This window comes from Sinohyriopsis cumingii, chromosome 14 (assembly GCF_028554795.1).
Source record: "Sinohyriopsis cumingii isolate HCF-2022 chromosome 14, ASM2855479v2, whole genome shotgun sequence".
Lineage (NCBI taxonomy): Eukaryota > Metazoa > Mollusca > Bivalvia > Unionida > Unionidae > Sinohyriopsis > Sinohyriopsis cumingii.
In genome coordinates, this window is record NC_142974.1 from 110512266 (window position 1) to 110533120 (window position 20855).

A 20855-nucleotide genomic window follows, 5' to 3' on the forward strand; every position below is an offset into this window, starting at 1 on the left:
CCAAGACAAAGATGAAAAAGACATAGTGATAAAGTCCAGATGGCCAGAACAAGAACAACATTTAGTCTCCTGTTTTGCTAAACACTTGGCAGAAGAAATTACGAACTCGATTAAGAAAGATTCCTGTAGATGTCAAAATGATCATCCCAGTCAAATTCAACACGATAAGTGTCTGATGCTGAGTCAGGAAGAAAAGTTGGACATGTATCTGGACAAAGCTTGGGGTATCATCTCGGAAGAAGCAATGTTTCATCAGTGGTATAAAGGCCTGGGTGAACATTATTATCCTCCATAAACTGCGCAAGGTATCAATCGCATGGAAGCTTTCTTGGCCCAGAGTACGAAGACGCAGCTAATGGACGTTTACTTGTCAGACAAACTGAGGCACAAAGTCCTGATTGAATTGATCACTTATAATTTCCTGTGAAGAAAATGACAAGAAAAACAAAACAACACAGAATGGATACTTGGGAACTTTATTGCCTTGTAAACCACAGCTCGTACACTGCTTCTTGGAATACTGCCGTGTGGGCTAAAGATGAACTACCTCACCGCAACCCTCAAGACCATCAAGCTTTTGTTATCAACACGGACGAGAGTCATCTCCCAGGAACCCACTGGGTAGCTGTTTACTTTCCCCGTCATGGTTGTGTTGAAATTATTTTGATTCGTTTTGATTACCCCCTTTGTAAGATGACATCATTGACTTTATGAGAAGAAATGTTGTTGTTTTTGTTGTGGGGTTTAACGTCATTTTTCAGCACACGATAGGCTATACATGGCGGCCAGTATCAATGATGGCGGAAGAACCCGGGAAAGCCTAGAAAGAACCACCGACCCACGAGAAGCTACTGGCAAACTTTCTCACATATACATATTGGCAGAATCCTAGACTCGAACCCACGCAAACAGATGTGAGATGGCAGTGATCCGTAACGGAGAGCGCTTTAGACCATTCGGCCACTGAGAATAAATGCGCAGACAACACGATTCAATAATGCGAAATTACAGGGCACAAATTCCTTGGTGTGTGACAATATTGTGTGTATTGTCTGCATCAACGCAGTCTTGGATATTCTTCAGCACATTGAGTGACTTATTGTGATCGTCATTCTTCTAGAAATAATGAGAAAGCAGATCGATGGTTTTGTGCCCGTTATGGTTATATTTTGTCTTTAGCTAGTAAACTCAGCGTACATCAATATCCCAATGACTTCTATCAGTGGAAGTCTAACTTCAGTTCACAATATTTTCAACGATGTCTAAAATAGGTGCTTACTGGAAAAATGTTTATTGTTGAATTGAATTGGTAATACAAATATTTGTTAATTGTTAGTTGTTAGTTATTTGAATACAAATGTGGTGTTTTGAAAAAATGAATCTATAGATTGTTTGCCATTTGTATTATGAACCATTCTCTTTGACTTATTTCTATCCCTCAAATCAAACGACTTGACACAAACCGTGTAGGGATGATTTAGACCGCGTCCGCACTTGAGCCATTTAAAGCGGAGTGGTCTCCAGTCTGACCATTCATTGTCAGCTTATCCTTCTATAAAGATGTGCTCAAGATTAGCAAAGCTGAACGATGCTTACCTGAATTTACATCGTGCCCGGCAAAGCCTGATACAGAAGCCTGAAGAGATAAAGAATGTCAGAGTGTTGAACCTTACTGAAGACCTGATAGAAGAGCTCTTCAGAGTGGAAATAAACAAGGAGAATGAAGGTTGGACGGAGAAGTACAGACTTCAGTAACATCAGAGAGATCAGTCAGAGCAGCAGCAGGATACTCATAGAGGTTTTGTCGTCTGCCGTGTCGACAACAAAGAGTTATCCTTCTGTTTCCGAAGAAGCAGACACTTTCCTGTGGGAAAGTCTGTCGCCAGACGAGGCCGCAATATTAGATCATAAAAGATTGCCACGTTCACAAAAAACAGCCCTTTTCAGGGCTACTCAATACTCTAAAGACGAAATGCTAATTCAATAGCTAGTGGTATGCTAGTCAGTTAGAAAAAACAGAAGTGCGTTTATAAGCAACTTATAACTTATCGAACTTAGTAAATTATGTTTGTCAGTAAATATGAGAGTTAGTGCTGCTTTTAAGTCCGCGCTGTTTTTGTGACGATACGGGCAATGTACCTTTTGGTGCCAGTGGATGTTTTCCTTCACGTCCGTGCTTGAAAAATATATAAACGGAACGCTCGTCAGTCTGACTAACCATTTTGATTTCTGAAGAACGAAAATAATGAGTAGCATAATTAAGAAACTTATGGAACTCCAGATGCATCTGGAATACGCCATGCGACTCCTGGATGATCTGGGTGTGGAGGATTTTGCCAAAGAAGTCAGAGTAGAAGAGGAGGAAGAAATAAAAAGGAAGAAAGAAGAGGAAAAGAAAAGAGGAATCCTACCTCATATCATGCTGAGGCAAAGTTGTGAGGTGAAACCTGGGGTGTAGACATCTCCGCAGGTAGCACCATCACTATAGCCACAGCCACAACCACCACGTCAACAACAACAAATTGAGCAACGATGAGTACAACAGCATCCACGAGTGTGGCGTAGAAGAAGAGACTGGTACGTTTGGGCTATAACTCAAAGTCAAGACTGGGATAATGAAGTCAGTCATCATCCCTCAGCACTCCCATCCACAAGGATGAATTGGGAGAATGATTGGAGTCGCCGTTGTATCTGTGGTGCCAGACCTTTGCGATGTCACCATTAGCCAGGTGCTTCTGGGCTTATAAAAAAAAGACTTTATCCGGGCTAACCAAAGCTCTAGTAAAGAGACACTATTCAATTTGCCAAGTTCTCTGAATGTGGAGTAGTGTGAATAGAAACACTCACTCCTTTTCTATTATGATTGTGTGTGAGTGTGTGTGTGTGTGTGTTTGTGTGTGTATGAGCTGACGTACGTTTTTGTTGATAGTAGGATATTGGGGTTTGTAAACATTCACGAACGTTTGTATGGAAAGTAGAGTGTGTGGTGTTTTACCTTTTCTTCTTTGTGGATGCAATAATTAGGTTTTTATTTTGATTCTTCGAATGTGTGGACAGAAAATATTTTGGGTTTGATTTTGCTTCCTCACGTGTGTGGAAAGTACATTTGCGTTTTTTTTTTGCGTCTGTGCGTATGGGGATAGTATAATTTGGGTTTGATTTTGCTTCTTCCCGTGTTTGGATGGTTAATTTGGTATTAGTTTGTTTTTTCGCGTGTGTGGATAGTATATTTGGGTTAAATTGTATCTTTTCGCGTGTGTGGATAGTATATTTTATTTTTGGGTTTGCTTCTTCCCGTGAGTATATTTTTCTTCTTCGCGTGTGTGGATAGTAATGTGTGGTTAGTTTTTTTTCATCTTTCAGTGCGTAGATGGTATATATTAGTTATATGTTTTCTTTTTCGCGTTTGTGAACAGTATATTCGGGGTTTGTTTTTCCTTCTTAGCGTGCTTGGATAGTATATTTTGTATTTGTTTATGGCTCCTCACCTCTTTGTGGATAGTATATAATATGTGTAGTGAATGTAAGGGATGTTTTCCTTTACGTCCGTGCTTGAGAGATATAAAGTCAAAGTGTTCGTCGTTCGCGCCATTATACGGAATAAGCAAAGAAGATGGCAGCAGTGTCTGATTTATTTGATCACTTGATATATAGCTATTTTTGGATAATTGATGGGACATACATGGTGGAAAGGTTAAAAAGCGAAGGGATATTTCCAGGCAGCCTGAATTTTATGACGAGTCTCATAGTAGCAAACGATCTCGTAGAAGGAATACTAGAGGAGGAAGTAAAGAAATTAAGAAGATTAATGAATACTCATATCTGAGATTGAATAGTATAAAGGAGGCCCTGGATCATGTCATCGAAGTCAAGTGTTTTCTTTAGAAAACATATTGTATTGGACTGAGTGATGGTATGTAAATGGGGTCTGAACCAGCTGATACAAGCAGAGGAAAATATGAGCAAATTATTGGAAAGAGAAGTAAAGAACATTAAAAACACATGGGCAAAGGACGGGAAAGAAGAAAAGAAAAGAACGACAAAGAAAGATTTGAAAGACTCAATACAAATTTGATAAGGATAAAGGATACATTTAGAGCTAGGGGCCATCCTGAATGGATGCCAGAGACAAAGATAAAGAAGAAAAAGGAATGATGGAGAAAATACGAAGATGGTTGAAGAACTGTAGAGAATAGAAGAACCCAAAGGCCCTTTTCATCATATTATATGCGTGTTTGTATGTTGTCTATTGTCTGTGTTATATTAATATCCCATGTTAAATTCCCATTGTCCCTAGACAGTCCCAATACTTTTTGTCTTTATATAGTCCCACCCATGTTAAATTTTCTATGTTCAATTCCCATTGTCCCTGGACAGTCCCAATCCATTGTCCCTCTATAGTCCCGCCCATGTTAAAATGTCCCATGTTAAATTCTCATTGTCCCCAGGGTACAACCCCGCTAGTTTAACATTAGAGTGCTATAATCCCTAGGGTATCCCACTATACCACTTACCTTTGATCTGTGAAACAATGTGTCAAAGGTCAGATGTGGTACGTGAGGTTATCCGTTTAAAGTAGTAATCTTTTTTTCATCGTAGGTGAATTTGAGATAACTTTACGGTTGTGCATTCACTGTGTGTTCTCGGATTTGTAGGACAAACCAAACCCCTCATAAGTTAAATATTCTTGTATGAATTAGATATCCTTTGATAGAGAAAATTTAGAAATGTACATGGAGCCTGATTAAAATCATTTACAGTTTGGTTGTTGTTGTTGTTTTTGTGGCATTTAACGCCATTTTTCAGCACAATATGTGACCAACATAAATACTACCTTATTTAATCTCTTTTAGATATTTACTTAATTATTTCCCTTACGTGTTCACAAGGACTACAATGATGCTAAGAGCTTTCATTTTATTTTTCTTCTTCATGAACTTACTTAAACTACTTCACTGCGGCACAAGAATTTGAAATCTGCTTAAACTAATGGACATGAAATATGTATAAAATCATGGAAAGCATTTCATGCCACTGTTTCATATTCATATTTTGCTTTTAGTTTTAACATTTATAGTTATGAAATCAGAACAGCTATTGTATCTAATAATTTGTAGTAATTATGCCATCTCAAGGAAACTAAACAAAAGTTAATGACTTTTTAAAAAGAATATGTACTACGTATATGCTCTACCACATTCCGTAAAGTCTGACCTAAATGAATACATTTGGTTCAGCATAAAATATATCGCTATAGATTCAAATCAAATGCACTTATTCACAAAATCCGCGTGCCCTCTTTTAGAAATGTTGTGTGCATCATATTTTATGTTAAACATGGTTCTGGAATGTAAACATGTAGTTAGTGAGAGGCTTTGATTACATATTGGCAAACATCACAATAACGTGGAAATAACGTGAGTAATTAAATGTTATCTATACAGCAATCCAGAGTGCGCGGAACGAATTGACAAAATTAATTAGTATAACAGTGGATAATAATAGGCTTACTGTTTTCATCCAACAGCTTCACAAACACCGAATTGAATCGTTAACGAATCAGTGCTACTGCCAATATTTAATATAAATGGGTCAAAAGCAATAACTAAATCAGACCAATGAAAAAGCAATGAGATAGAACAGAGTACCGAAATCAGGGATTAAGGTGATGCCAGATTCCAGGACCAGGGTAACTATTTCGAACCCTTTGCAGTCACGAATGGTGTGCAACAAGGATGCCTCTTAGCCCACACTCTTCAGTCTCATGTTCACATCAATGTTAATAGATGCTTTTAAGGACAGTGATGTGGGAGTTGATCTCCGATACCGTCTTGAGGGGAAGTTGTTCAACCTGAGGAGGCTTCAAACCAAATTCAAAGTCAAAGTTGAGAACATTCGTGACCTCCTGTTTCAAGATGACTGTACCCTCAACTGCAACAGAGCATGGATCTTTTTTCCACATTGTGCACCAACTTCGGTCCCATAATCTTTACCAGTAAGACCGAGGCTCTGCATCAGCCAGCTCTCGGAGAAGATTACCTGGAAACATCCATCGCTGTCAATGGCCAAAAGCAACACCCTCTCACAGGCAGTCCACCTAGACGATGAGGTCAAAATCAGGATTAACAAAGGTAGCGTATCATTAAGCAGCCTGCGCTCAAATGTATTGGACGGGAGAGGCATCTTTCTTGCCACCAAACTCAAAGTCTACGCAGCGGTTGTTCTCCCCACCATCCTCTATGCTTGCGAGACCTGGACTGTGTATAGCCGCAAAATTAACAACCTGAAGCAATCCTTTTGGGCTAGCTGTGAAAACTAATGAAAATCAGATGGCAAGACAAGGTACAAAACACAGAGGTGCTCACTTAGGCTGGCCATGTGGTCAGCATGTCGGTAGAACGCCTACCTAAGACAATCTTCTCCGGAGAGCAACAGCAAGGCACACTCTCTCACGGTGGTAATAAAATTGGTACAATGAGAGCCTCAAGGCCTCTCAGAAAACAATAGTTAATGACCCTGACAGCTGGGAGAGTGTCACGGCTGATTGATCTGCTTGGCGCAGTCAAGTTAATGTCGGTGTGTCAGCCTTTGAGCTGAAAAAAACTGGTGGATCCAGCTAAGAAGCGTGACCTGCGCAAATCCAGGAACAACAGTTCTGCAACTCAAGTCAGCAACCTGTATATCCATGTGCCCACTGCGACTCTTCCGGGCTCGGATCGGACTGCTCAGCCATCACCGAACCTACCCCAAGGGAATCATTGACACTGAATGGTCCTTATCTACACCGATGGACTAACATCATCATCATCATCATCATCATCATCATCATCATCATCATCATCATCATCATCATCATCATCATCATCATCATCGAATGTATATATGTGTTGAACACATAGTTAGGAAACATTTCAAAGCGTGCGTACAATGGATTAAGCCAACAAAAACGCTAAGCTAATAACAACTTCGTGACGGAGAGCAACTAACTAATGGTAAAATAATCATTTGGATATATGGACAGTTATATATTAATGACACAATGATATTGCAACTAGCAGATAACTTTAAGGACGACAAGTGCAGTGCAACAATGAAATTATTAAACAATTTAGAGTACAATGATTGAGAACGCCACTATCAATGTTGCTAGTTTCATTATTGCTAGTTTCAACAGAGTGAACGAAACAGCTTTGCCACGAAAAGGTAATTATTTATTTTCAATAGGAATACGTCCAGTGATGACTCTAAAGATGTCCATAATTTGATGAGCTCGTTAAGATCAACAGAATGTTTGACCTACACAATATTAGGGTCATTAAAGACACATTAAGATTATGTGACATCATCAAACATTTAAGGAATGTATGTATGCCAAACTAGAAGTTAGATTTTGCTAAGTACTGCTAGTATTTCTGGTTAACTCATGATACATCGTTCAAACTATCAGGTCTTCAATAAGCACGTCTCACATAAAACGATATCTCCAGCTGACTGAAGTTAAATAATGGAAATGTATAAGTATCTGTTCCAAAAGACTCACCGAGCACATCACGATCATTATGCGTGATACAGCAACACGATTTAAAATCGATATGAATTATCTATTCACTTCTATGCAATCATCAACACATACGTTGTTATCATGATGTCCATTAACTCATTTGACAATATCAACAAATTCACCTGATAGAATCATAGTGCATATTCACTCATAATCTAATTACCAAAAAAAGTGAAGTGAAGTGAAATGTCCCCCGATTAGTGTTGGAACCAAGTTGTAGTAAAAATAGCTGCTGCAGAAGAAAACGGCACGACATGGGTCAATATAGTACATTAAGTTCAATACTGGGACTCAGATACAATATATACACTGATGGACTATCGGTATTTGATATGCATGCAAGAGTGATATATATCAAGGGCTGCATTGGATCAGTCATTCGATGAGATTGATAAAATTGAATTTGTACATATTATATCGTTTGATGCGAGTTATGGTTCCTAAAGTTGCCTAGGCTTAACACGTCTGTCCACCAAGCACCATAGTTCATCAGCTCCCATTAACGTTAAGAAACCAACTCACTAAAAATGTCAAAGACGGCTTTTAACACACACCAACAATGTGTGTAAGCGAAAAAAAACATTGCAGTAATGTCATATTTGATATCTGAAAATATGTGTATATTTTGCTTCATAACCAGGGAGTTTGTATTGTTCAGACATTTAAATAGTTTCATTTTTCGATAATAATGCTTGCTGCTATGTCTTATGTACTATGACATTGCACTACGATACCATCTCTGAACTTGGAAAGCTTGAGGAGGTAACTTCGGTACCTTGAATTTTATTTAGCTCATTAAAGTCAATTCTAGTGCTTCTTATTATTAGTTTTCAGTATTATTAATCGATTCTTACAGTTTGTTGCCACTTAAAAAGTTGGAGTATAAAATAGGACCACACAAGGAACAAACTTTGATGATTTGTTCGAGCGGACGGTTCCTCTCGCTTTGTCTGCATTTAATAAATGCATATATGTTGCTTGATGTTATTTCAATTTGACAATACTAAAATAAAGATAATTGGGACAGACCTTAAAGTTTTTTTTTTTTTTTTATTAATATAGTAAATTGGGGCAATAGTGAAAGCTTACATTGCTCATACATACCCTTAATCTATTATGAAGCTGTGTTTTAGGTTGATATGTAATATCGTTTGTAAATTTGTGTTTGTGATAACCCTAACGTTTAAGTTTATTTCAATCAGTGTTTACTTGAATACAGAGATTATTCACTATTTCGTCATATATTTTAATATATACTCCTTTTGCGTTTTATCTAACATTAGTTTTACTGAAGTGGATTATTCTAGGCCAGCTGCTTTATTTCTCGGATGTTTTATTTAAATTCTTCTAGCAGTAATGCGAAGTTAGCATGTAAATGTAGTGTTTTGGAATCATCGGAGGGATTACAACGCCTCTACATCTGTCAAAGTTTGTATTTAGGTGTTTTCACTTTTACACAACTACCAAAGTTAGCAAAACTTATTCCCTCTAAAATATACTTAACCCTTTCTTTACCCATCAAACAGGTTGGAAAGAGAAATGAGGAAATTGTGTTATCTTAACCATTTTCTGACTTGGAGAAAATTCCGTGCAATCCTGTATACTTGGTAAACATCATTACAATATCTGCATCATCTATATCAAGCGGGTGAATGCATGCATGCATACCTATTTACCGAAACGTTTAACCAGTTCACAAATAAAACGAAATATATTGAGATATGTAAGAAGAAGAATATTGCAAGTTTGCTTCGCTCACATAATAAATCATATATTTAAACTCCAAGTATGTCATTTGATTTACTTTGAAATTATTTAGTAGGGTTTAATTTGTGATTTGTTAGTCTTTGGTTGATAGAAGATAATTAAATCTCAAACAACCATATCATACATATTTTAATGATTACCTATTATTTTTGTATCACCATATTTGAAATATATTCATGTCATGATTAATAACCATTACTTAAAGCCATCTTTTGCTTCGTTTGCTTTTCAAGGTCTGCTACTTTAAATACTACCTAAATGATCAGCTAAACCGCGTCATCGATGCTGGATGTAGGTCCAAGATGGTAAGTTTTTTCTTCCCTTGTTTCAGTTTATTTTTCTCACAGATGTGGAAAAGTCTTACTTATGCAAGCCTTTAGGTTTCTGTTATGTATATTTAATTAAATTGTTTGTCTGTTATAAAAATTGTTTATTCCATTACATGATATTGTAATGTAACATTGTTTACTAGATTTGATATTGTACAGAATAGAGTTTAGTTCTGTTTAGTCTATCCGATTTTTGTTATTTTTTATAACAGCTAATACTAGAAATAGTGTATCTAGTTGCTGACCTTATTTCAAAATCAGCGACAGTTTTATTAAAAAACTATTTTTCTTTTTTATTATCCTTCTCAGAGTACGAATCATTAAGTTGAGTAAAGGTCGTACATGGACGACGTGATAATTATCATATATAAACTTCTATTTATTCTAGAATCATGAACTATTGACCCCCGTCCGGGAAACTGTTTGTCGTTTTAGTTAGTCTTATAACCCATGTTATGATTAGAATTATATCAGTCGTGCCTTAACACATTAGACGTCAAGTTGTTTTATGTTGTGTCCAGTTTGGACTTAGTTTTTATTTTCTTCAAAGTATTGAATTTCAAGTGATTTTTTTCCCTGGAAATACAAAATTCTTGGACAAAGAAAGTTACTGGAATTTATACGGAATTCCAAAACTGGAATAATATTTTCTGTGAGTCAACAAGAGACTGTTGACACATCAGTACAACGCTGACTATTACAGAGGTCATCGCCTTCCATCTTGGATTTCATTGGGATTTATACTGAGATTCACTTACAACTTTTCATTGATAGGACTTGTGTCATTTAATTATTGGATTCTTTTAGGATTTAACTAGCAATACCGTAATTTCTTTTTTCTCATGTTTCACCTTTTATTCTAGGGAAATAAATTGTTTGTTAAAATGTACAAAGCTTGTCGTATTAACTCTTTTCTGTTACTTTTTAATAGCATATACTCGTAACAGTTGCCTATTTTGACTCGGTTAATTTCGTCGATGATGTAGCTAGAACCCTTGCGTGAAATTTGTTGTATCTTTTTGTTTGACTCTTGCATATTTAATCTGTTGTAAAGATACTACAAATAGGCATCTCTTAAATACGTATTAAACGGAAAACTGACTTTTCTATAATTCTAATATTACCGTAAGAACAAATATCTTTAACACTCCTTACACTATAAATTTGAAGTTGAAGTTATTCAGTGAATTTTCATACATATATATGTAAAGGAATACAGGTAGAGTGTCGCAATTATATTGACCGTTTTTCCGCACAAACACCCTGCCTGAAAACAAAGGTCATTTTTGTGACTTTCACTTTCAGCTTATATCACTTTAGTATCAGTACAATATTTATATGTCATCGATGGATGAGCTATTTCGTCCTTCAGAGCCTTCGATATGATCATATTTACTGTCCTTTTAAAATCATTTGGAAATGATATAATACAAAATCATTTAGGGTTCAAAGAGATGCAATCGTGCATTAACGGTTTTAAATTAGTTATTAGTTGCAACGTCTTACAGAAGAATTTCGACGCGATTAATCAAACAGAGAAATGTGCTAGCTTTTACACTGAGGGCAAAATAACACCTAAATTATTAACTGTTTTGCCTTTAAATATTTTTCTCAGAATGATATTTAAGTAAATTAAGTAAATACACAACGAGGTGAATGAGATAAATAAAGAATGTCTCTCCTCACATATCAGTTAGGTCTAGTATTTTCTGCATCATAAAATCGCTCTGCAGACCTCTAGAGGCCAGTCCAAGACAACACAAAACAAATGTTACATAAGAGCTAATTGGTCCAAAACTTCTTCAATTTTAAATAGCCCTTCTGAAGCATTGTCTCAACCCTTGGAGGAACAAGGAGTTAATCTAAGAAACAAGTTCATTTACTAAGTAAGTTTGATGAATCCGCATCGACCAGAAAGATATTCATGAGGTAAACGGTGATTCCGAGTTAGTGCTAAGATTTTACAGCTGTGGATTTAGTACACCTACCTTGTACGAATCATGCGAAGTCTAAAATCTTGTGTCTCAATGCAATATCAAGAATCACGCGTCTGTAAGATATGAATCATTGCAGTGAAACAGTCTTAGCTCGATTTACAATTTGAATTTTTTTTCAACACTTTGATGGAATTAGATCCCGTAAACGGTGATCCATGTTGTACAAATATTTAGTAACAAGTTTTGCAATAATTTAATTTTGTCATTGTCTTAATCTATGTTGATTTCAAATTATGAAGAAAGTGTACTTAGAATACTTTTTCTCGTTTAATATTTTTCAAAAGCACGTTTTCCCGTACAACTAGTTTTGCAACTCTTTTTATAAATCTCGCACCTCTTATCAGTTGGTAAAGCTACTGCCTTGAATGATTATCACCCCTTATACTGAGACACTCACATCTTTGAGTGTTTAAAGGATATAATTGCTGAATTAATGCATATGGTCAATAATATCCTCTGTAGAAAAGCATATCATTAAATTGTACTTGATGTCATTCCCGCAATCAAAGCATTTTAAGTTTTCTTTCTTGTTGCATTTATTCGAAATTGGCGGCATGAACATTCTTTAGGAATATGGTATAGGTGTTCATTCTGATTCATGAACTTCGTCCAATACTAAGGTCTCTTTTCTGAATTCCATGAACTAGTGCCTTTGAAAAATCACCCATTAATTGGTGACTTCACTAATATGGTGCAATATAATAACTTTTTCCTACCCATAATGTATATTACTATAATATATGGAAAAAGGAAACAAATGGCTAACAGTGGTCTTCTACATGAAGCATAAATGAATGATGGTCTTAATAAGGAAAACACAAATATATCTTTGCCCCATCTATTCATAATTGTCCAACATTCCTTTACATTTTAGTGTTTGCCAACCAAGTTTGCATCATTATTATACCCCTTGTGCAACGCGGATGGGTAATAGAAACAATGATGCATTGTATATGGATAGAACAATATATTGTCCTTACCCCGCTCCATTCTCTTTTGCCCATAATGATTGAAAACAGACCGAACATAGTTAACGGCATACAACACATATACCATAAATATTTGAAAGATTAGAAGCCAGCGTTTTACAAATCTTTAAGTAAACGGATTTCCAGTCGAAAACTGAAAATATTTTCCGAAATGATAGAGATTAGTCTCAAGAACCCATACTAATACAACTGTCTTTCATTTGCAAGATGTTGGTCTTCCCCATAGGTTAAGCTAAATTATTTAATAGTGCAGGACAGTAAATAGATTCTTACAATCTTCTACTTTAATCTGAGATTTTCGTGGTGGGAGGTGAAAATAAGAATAGGATTATTTTCTTCCAGTTTTACTTCTTTCTTGATAACTATAATAGTAATATGCAGTCACGCTGAAAGGATGTAAAAAACAAATATGAACATTAATATAAATAGGACTGCTTCATAACATGTGTAGGAAGTTTCAGAGCCAATCAAAATGTCTCCAAAACATTTGAGAAAAAGCAAACAAAATATTTGAAGATGGGTGAATTTTTCCTCGGGTACATGAGCTACAAAACTTACATTAAGAGGTAAATAATGAAAAACTCTGGGTTTCACAGGAGAAAATCAATTTTACGTTATGTGCTTTAAAGAAAAGCATTCATTCATTACTGCAAAACAGGACAAGAACGATGATGTAGAAGTAAATAATAATGATAATAATAATAATAATAATAGTTTGTAATGTTGTGTAATTGGCTAGTTACTAAATGTAGAAATGGAACGGATGTCATTGCTAATATCATGCATACATTGATATTCCCTATCTGCTTTAATAATAATAATAATAATAATAATAATAATAATAATAATAATAATAATAACGATAGTAATAATCATAATAAATATTATTATAATAATAATAATCACCATCATTATAATAATGTCACTTCTGTTTTTTTTTGTAAAGTTATGTAAAAGGCTAGGGTACTAATGGTAGATGTGGAGTGGATGCCTTTGCTATTAGATCTTATAAATTGCTATTCCCTGTCTGTGTTAAATATTTATCTGGTTATCCAAGTTATGAGCTAAGTCTGTAAGGTAAGTTTGGATTCTCTGCTAGTACATTTGCATACATGAATGTATATTTTTAATGTATATTGAATGTATTTACGACTACAAGGTGGGGATATTACTAATTTCCGTGTTATGACACGTCTCTAAATTCCTTGGGTAGCTATAGAATACAGGCATGAACATGACGCTAGAGCCTTATTCCTTTTTCTACTTGGATCACGGATCACACGTATCAGTTCGAAGACGTTTGAGACAACAAGTCTATAGATATCTGAAATGTATTTAAATTCAACCCTAACAGTACTCCAGCACTCGCCGCCGCTCCCGAACAGCTCTATATAAAATATCAACATTCGAGAAGAGTTTGCACCATCCACCCAGTTCAAACGTTATTACACACGTACCACCCACACAATCAAATACTCTATTAGAATAACCCGGATCATCTTTCATAGATCGGGACTACTACTACAACTAATACTACTACTTACTATTATTATTCTTGTTATTGCTATTATTATTATTATTATTATTATTATTATTATTGTTATTAGTAGCAGTAGTAGTAGTAGTAGTACTAGTAGTAGTTGAAGTAGTACGGATTATTTATGGAAAATTAAACAGTAAAATATATTTCATGATTTTAGGACTCTACAAAAATCTGCAAGCATTCAACAAATTTCATTGAAATGCTCCATGAGTATTAGGAAACTTTAGAGATAACGTAGAGTAATGAAAGTTGTTGAAATAATTGTTTTTCAAAACAAAAGAATATTTAATCTAACCAATACATACATATCATATTTATGAAAGAAAATAAATTAAACATGAAGACTGTAACAATATCACTACCACCACTTCTTGTGAGAAGCATTATTTCAATATTATGTATATAGGTCTTGAGCATAATTATTATGATTTGAATTGCAAGTGTAACCAATGTATTTCATCATGGTTGTATTGCTTTATAAGGCGATTCCTGACGCCTTATAAAAGCATTAAATAATAATGATCCTGATAAAATTACGAATGCAATTAGCATCGAAACTTCAACTAAAGCAATGCTATTCCATTTCCCTCGGTGATATTCCCTTATACCGATCAGCACAAACACTAAAAAATGAAATAAATGTAACTGAAGAAGGCTGGTTTTGGTACGAAATCAACAGCCTCGGATCCAATAAGCGAAGATAACGAGGGAATATTTCATCTGTCGAAATCGGCTATCAAACCACGGATACTTTGTTTCTTGTATTGTATAACATTTTCATTATCAAGCCTTAGGCAGAAAAGCAAACTCAGAATATAATAGAAATGTTACACCATTAGTGTGATATAATATAAAATACAAACTCGTTTTTAATACAGCACTACTAACATCGTGCAGTATTGCTCATACAAATGCATTAACTTATAATCACTGTTAATCAGAAATGTTGCTATACCAAACAAACAAATGTATTATATGTCAGGCGAAAACCGATCGAAAAAATATAATATGAAACCAAGACAGATATCATCATCATCATCAGTCTCATGACCTAGTGTGGTCGTTGAGGCGCTGTGCTGCTGAACATCTGACCAGTTCCCTCCATTTGTCTCGATCATGTGCCAGTGCCTGTGTCTCCGCAAAACTTTTCCTTGCACATTCTGTGATGTTGTCAGTACACTTTTTTCTCTGTCTACCTGTCCTTCTGCTACCCTGGACGCTGCCCTGCAGGTTTGTTGTGGATAGACTGTTGGCTCTAGTGACATGGCCATACCATTTCAGCTTTCCCTTTTCGACGGTGGTGAGGAGGTCCTCATATTAGCCTACTTCGCGCCTGATGGTGTTACGCACTTCTTCATTTGTGATGTGGTCCATGTAGGAGATGCCAAGGATGGATCTGTAGCATCTTATTTCACGTGACTGGATTCTTCGTTGTAATTGTGCTGTCAGGGTCCATGCCTCACATGAGTACAAAAATACTGAGATGACTAGAGCTCGCAATAGTCTGATTTTAGTTTTCAGACAGATATTCTTGTGTCTCCAGATGGGTCTTAGCTTTGACATAGCTGCCATTGTTTGTGCTGCTCTTGACAAAATTACTGCTCTTGATACCTCTTCAGTGATTATGGAACCAATATATTTGAACTGGCTCACTGTTTCCAGTTCATGTCCTCTGACTTTAATCTTCGCTGAGATTTGTTTGCCACTATTTGTCATCAGTTTTGCCTTCTCATCACTGATCTCCGTGTCAAATCTGGAAGATGTTTCATCCATGTTCTTCACTATGGTGGCTAGCTCATCTTCACTGCCTGCCAGCCTATCAATGTCGTCAGCAAAGCGGAGGTTAGTGATGTTACTCCCTCCAATGCTGACTGTCCCACAGTGGTTTTCCAGTTCTTCGCTCGTGATGCGCTCTAAGTAGATGTTGAAAAGCGTGGGTGACAGGAGACAGCCTTGACGCACTCCCACTGTTGTCTGGAACCAGACCCCCACAACACCTTGGGCAATTACTGCACTGATAGCCCTGGCGTACAGCTGCTTGATGGTATTGGTTAACTTTTGACCCATGTTACACTTCTTCATTGTAGCCCACAATGCCTCATGCCACACTCGGTCAAAGGCCTTTTTGAAACTATGAACACATGATAGATGCCTTGTTGGTGTTGCTAGCAATTTTCGCACAGAACCCTGATATTGAATATTTGTTCTGTTGTGCATCTTCCATTCTGGAACCCGGCCTGTTCTTCAGTGATTATTTCTTCTGATTGTGGTTTCAATCTGTTCAAGATGATCTTCAGCATTACCTTACTGGCATGGCTGATCAAACTGATAGTTCTGTAATTTTGGCACAGCTGGAGATTGCCTTTTTGGGGAAGTGTTATAATCAGCGACTGGGTCCATTGTGTTGGCCATTCATCTGTCTGCCAGATCTTGTTGCATATATTTATTAGTAGCTCTTTCACTGATTCTCCCCCATTCTTGATAAGTTCAACTGGGTTGTTGTTTATTTCTGATATTCTTGTTTATTTCTCGGTACTTAAATGCCCCTGTTGTGTATGTGGTGTTTTTAAGGTCTCTTCGGGCATCACACAACTGCAGAATCTCTTCTGTAACCCAGGGATTTTTCCTCGGGCGATGGAGGCCAATGATGTCCTTGGCAGCTGCTGTCATGACTGTGTTGAAGATGTCTGTCATCTCATTGACATCACCATCCATCACAAGGAGTGGAGCAAATTTTCCTCCAATTGTGGCTTGGAATGACTTGCAGATGTTAGGGTCCTTCCGTTGTTCAAGGTTGAATTTGAGCCTGATGTTATGTGGCTTGTTAATTTTCTTCAGCCTCACTCGGAAGTTCATAATCACAAGGTCGTGATCACTCCCAACATCAGCACCTTGGAATGTCCTTGTTTTTGCTCTATTGATGCCATATCGGTAACGGTTTTGAACCAGTATGTAGTCGATCTGGTTGTGATGCGTTCCATTTGGTGAGTGCCATGTCCAGCATCGTGAAGCTTTATGTTGTCCCAGGGTGTAAGCTAGTACCAAGTTGTTGTAGCTTGCGAACTCGAGCAGCCGTCTCCCTCTCTTATTGGTAAGCTCATTGCAAGAAGGTCCACAATGTACTTCCCAGTCTTTTAGAGCATCTTTGACAACTTTGGCATTCCACTCTCCTTGGACGATGAGGATATCTTTCTTACTGACCATGTTTAGAATACCCTGTAGTTTGTTGTAAAACTCCTCTATTTCTTTATCATCATGCTCGGTAGTTGGAGCATAGACTTGGAAAAATAGTGATGTTAAAGGGAGATGCTTTCAGACGAATGGAAATGATTCTGCTAGATATGGGGCAGCATTGTTGCACAGATCCCTTGATGGCTTTGTTTACAAGGAAGTTTACTCATTTATGGACTTGTCACATTCTCCACTAGTGTACAATATATGTCCATCTTCGGTTTGGTGTTCTCTCTAGGGATTTCCATCTAACTTCACAGAGTCCCAGAATATGCCATGTGTAGTGTTACAGCTCATTGTAAGCTCAGATTTGTCCAGCATTATCAGTGCGTCTTGGGCAAAAGTCGTCTGGCGGAGCTCATCCTTCTCCAGACCAAGGAGTTGACAGAATGGGATGTAGTACATCGTCCAGCTGCCTTAGGGTCTCAAATCCGGATTTTCTTTTAGGGTTTACTCCCTTAGCCTTTGGCTAACCAAAGCCGACCTGCAAGGCAGCAGAAGACTCGTGGATGGACGGGTGCGTCCATTTCCCGAGAAAATAAAGCATATGCCACTGCCCAAAGACAGATATACAGGAACGCATAAAATATGACAATCAGTATCATTTATGTGCTTTTGTATAACACATTTTACTTGTTTTATCTATTTTTTGTTCTCCTTGATGGTTGTATTAAGTACGGGACAGACACTGGAGTACAATTTCGAGGTATCACAAGTGTTGTCAATGAAGGAGAAATTGATATTTAATACATAAGAATGTCCTGGGTAGGCTATTCATTTCAAATCATGTTCTGCTTTTTGTTTCCTTGATCCTGCTATGTGTTCTGAGGCTGATAAGTTTGAATGTTCTCTAATATCGAGTGCTGACAGAGGTAACACGAACTTATATAACACAATTCTAGGACGGTCTGTAATATCATTGAATATAATCTAATCTAGTTCAACAATTTATTTAAATCATCTACTGGTAGAAATCTACTAATTAAAGTAGTCCATCTGATATGATTTGAATTTGAAATATATTTCTCCAATGTGTTCCAACACTTTGCCACTTAACGGTTTACGTTATTTCTCTCTGTGTTATATTTGTTATCAAATGTATCAACTATTGCTTATTTTTTTTCAGTTAAATAAAAATGAAACTTCCGGTATCATCCTCTTCAGTGAGAACCAATTTATTTTACAGTTGTTCACTTGAGTTATATATGTGGATGGACAAAAATACTCTATCAAGTGAAACGCTGCAGCCAAATAAAAACAAAAGTCTTCAAATGAGGACTGGCCCTTTCACGAAGGTTGTCTGGTCCATGTTTGTAGGAAATCAACACAATAGACAAAGGATACAGAATGATAATGAATATACAGCCATCGCAGACCCCGGACCTAAATATAACTGGGAACATCTGGCAGCGAAAATAAATCTAAGATTAGGTTATATATATATATATATATATATATATATATATATATATATATATATATATATATATATATATATATATATATATATATATATATATATGTATGTATGTATATACCTGAAATAAATCTAGGTTTGTGCACAGTGGTTCCTTTTTATATTTAAAACTCTATGACTAACTCTCAACCGCAGGATGTATGACTATACATAATCGATTGCAATCTATGATTAATAATAATGGAACAGCTAATAGCTAAGCAATTACCATTTCATTCATATTTGTCTCAGGAGACTTTACAAAAAAAGGATAACGTTAAATTTGATCTGAAACTGATAGCTGGTGATTCAAAGCTCTTCTTTTGACTACATGTGTTGTAAAGTGATTTGGATTTCTAACGTAACGTTAACAATTTTTCAGTCATATCGCTATGTCTGCAATGTGGCAGTTTATAGCATGTATCATGATTTCCCACCAGGTCACATTATATTGACACCAGGCCAACCAGTCATAACACTAACCTCTTAATGCTGAGCGCCAAGCGAGGCAGCTTTTAGTTCCATTTTTGTAAGACTTTGGTATGACTCGGCCGGGGATCGAACCCACAACCTCCCGCATCCGAGTCATTCGTTGTCGACGTACACGGGCTCAACATGTGATTTACAGTTTCAGATTAATGCCTTATTTTGATCAAAATTCAGTATATATATATATATATATATATATATATATATATATATATATATATATATATATATATATATATATATATATATATATTAGGCATATGCTTTATCTTGCGCCTCTAACGAACGATTCAGTGCGTTTGTGTAATTGGCTAAGTTTAATTTGTGTTGTGTAGTCAAGGTGATTCCTGCTGACCTAGACCATTTCATTTATCTTTATCCATTAAGTTGTTCTCTCGTTTGCGGTGAAGCAGAGAGGGAAATATCACCTAGAGATATGTGTAATTGACAATCGCGGCACTGATACAATTACTGCTTATGCTGAACAAATCTAACCTATATGACTATACTGCTGTAGATATGTATTCATATGCAATGGCTCGAACTCTGATTGGTTCGTGTAAAGTAATTGAGGATACTGAATCAAATCCTACTTAGAATTCACGAAGTGCTACTGTATGGTCATATGAAAGTATATATGGATGGATGGATTAAAGAATGGATGGATGGGCATTTGGATGTTCGCTTGATAGATAGATAGATAGATAAATATATATATAGATATACAGATATATACATAGATAGATAGATAGATGGATAGATGGGGATAGATAGAAGGATATATATATATATATATATATATATATATATATATATATATATATATATATATATATATATATATATATATATATATATACTTGCTGCTTTTACAGGAATGTAAACTTGAAGAATGTGCGGAAAATGTGTACAATAATCGAAGGCTAGTGGAAGGGATGGTGGTAAGGGCACGTAGAGATTTAGTCGTATGTGATGAATGCTGTTACACAGGCCTGTGCAACAAAGAGGGGTGTGGCTTAGGTGAGGATTTTGTTTTATTTACCTTGTGAGAAGGTCGTTGCTTTACTAATTAAAGTATATTTATTTTAAAAGCCATACATTCATTTTTTATATGTTTCTAATTCTTGGAAACTTCTAACAAAATATAAATATTTAGGTACTTTCATTATTTTATTTTTACCTTATTTATTCATGTTTATTTTTTCATTTATTTATTTCACCCTGTTTCAATGACAGAATGTTTGGTATTTCTCAAGAGGTCTCCATTTTATCCTTAGCAACCTCTCCTTCATTTTGCTGCAATACGTATGTCTTCTGTATATTGAAATACACTGTTTATTCAAATATCTTGATACTTCACTATATTACGTTATAACAAATCGTCGCCGTACAAAGCCGAAGGTTGATTTAAGTATAAGTGTATATCAACGGAAGGGGAAACATGCATAGTATCTGTATTAGATGTGCCCTTTAAGTATAAATATCTGCATTAT

General features: G+C 36.1%; 1 protein-coding gene across 1 annotated transcript in view; it reads left to right on the plus strand.

The window, feature by feature from the left end:
• Nucleotides 1-20855, plus strand: part of LOC149784597 (uncharacterized) — a 128244-nt gene that overhangs the window by 26006 nt on the left and 81383 nt on the right. Inside the window, exons 4-5 of the mRNA XM_089933297.1 lie at nucleotides 9562-9633; nucleotides 20238-20382. Of these exons, the coding sequence (XP_089789423.1) occupies nucleotides 9562-9633; nucleotides 20238-20382 (217 nt within the window). The remainder of the gene's footprint in view (nucleotides 1-9561; nucleotides 9634-20237; nucleotides 20383-20855) is intronic.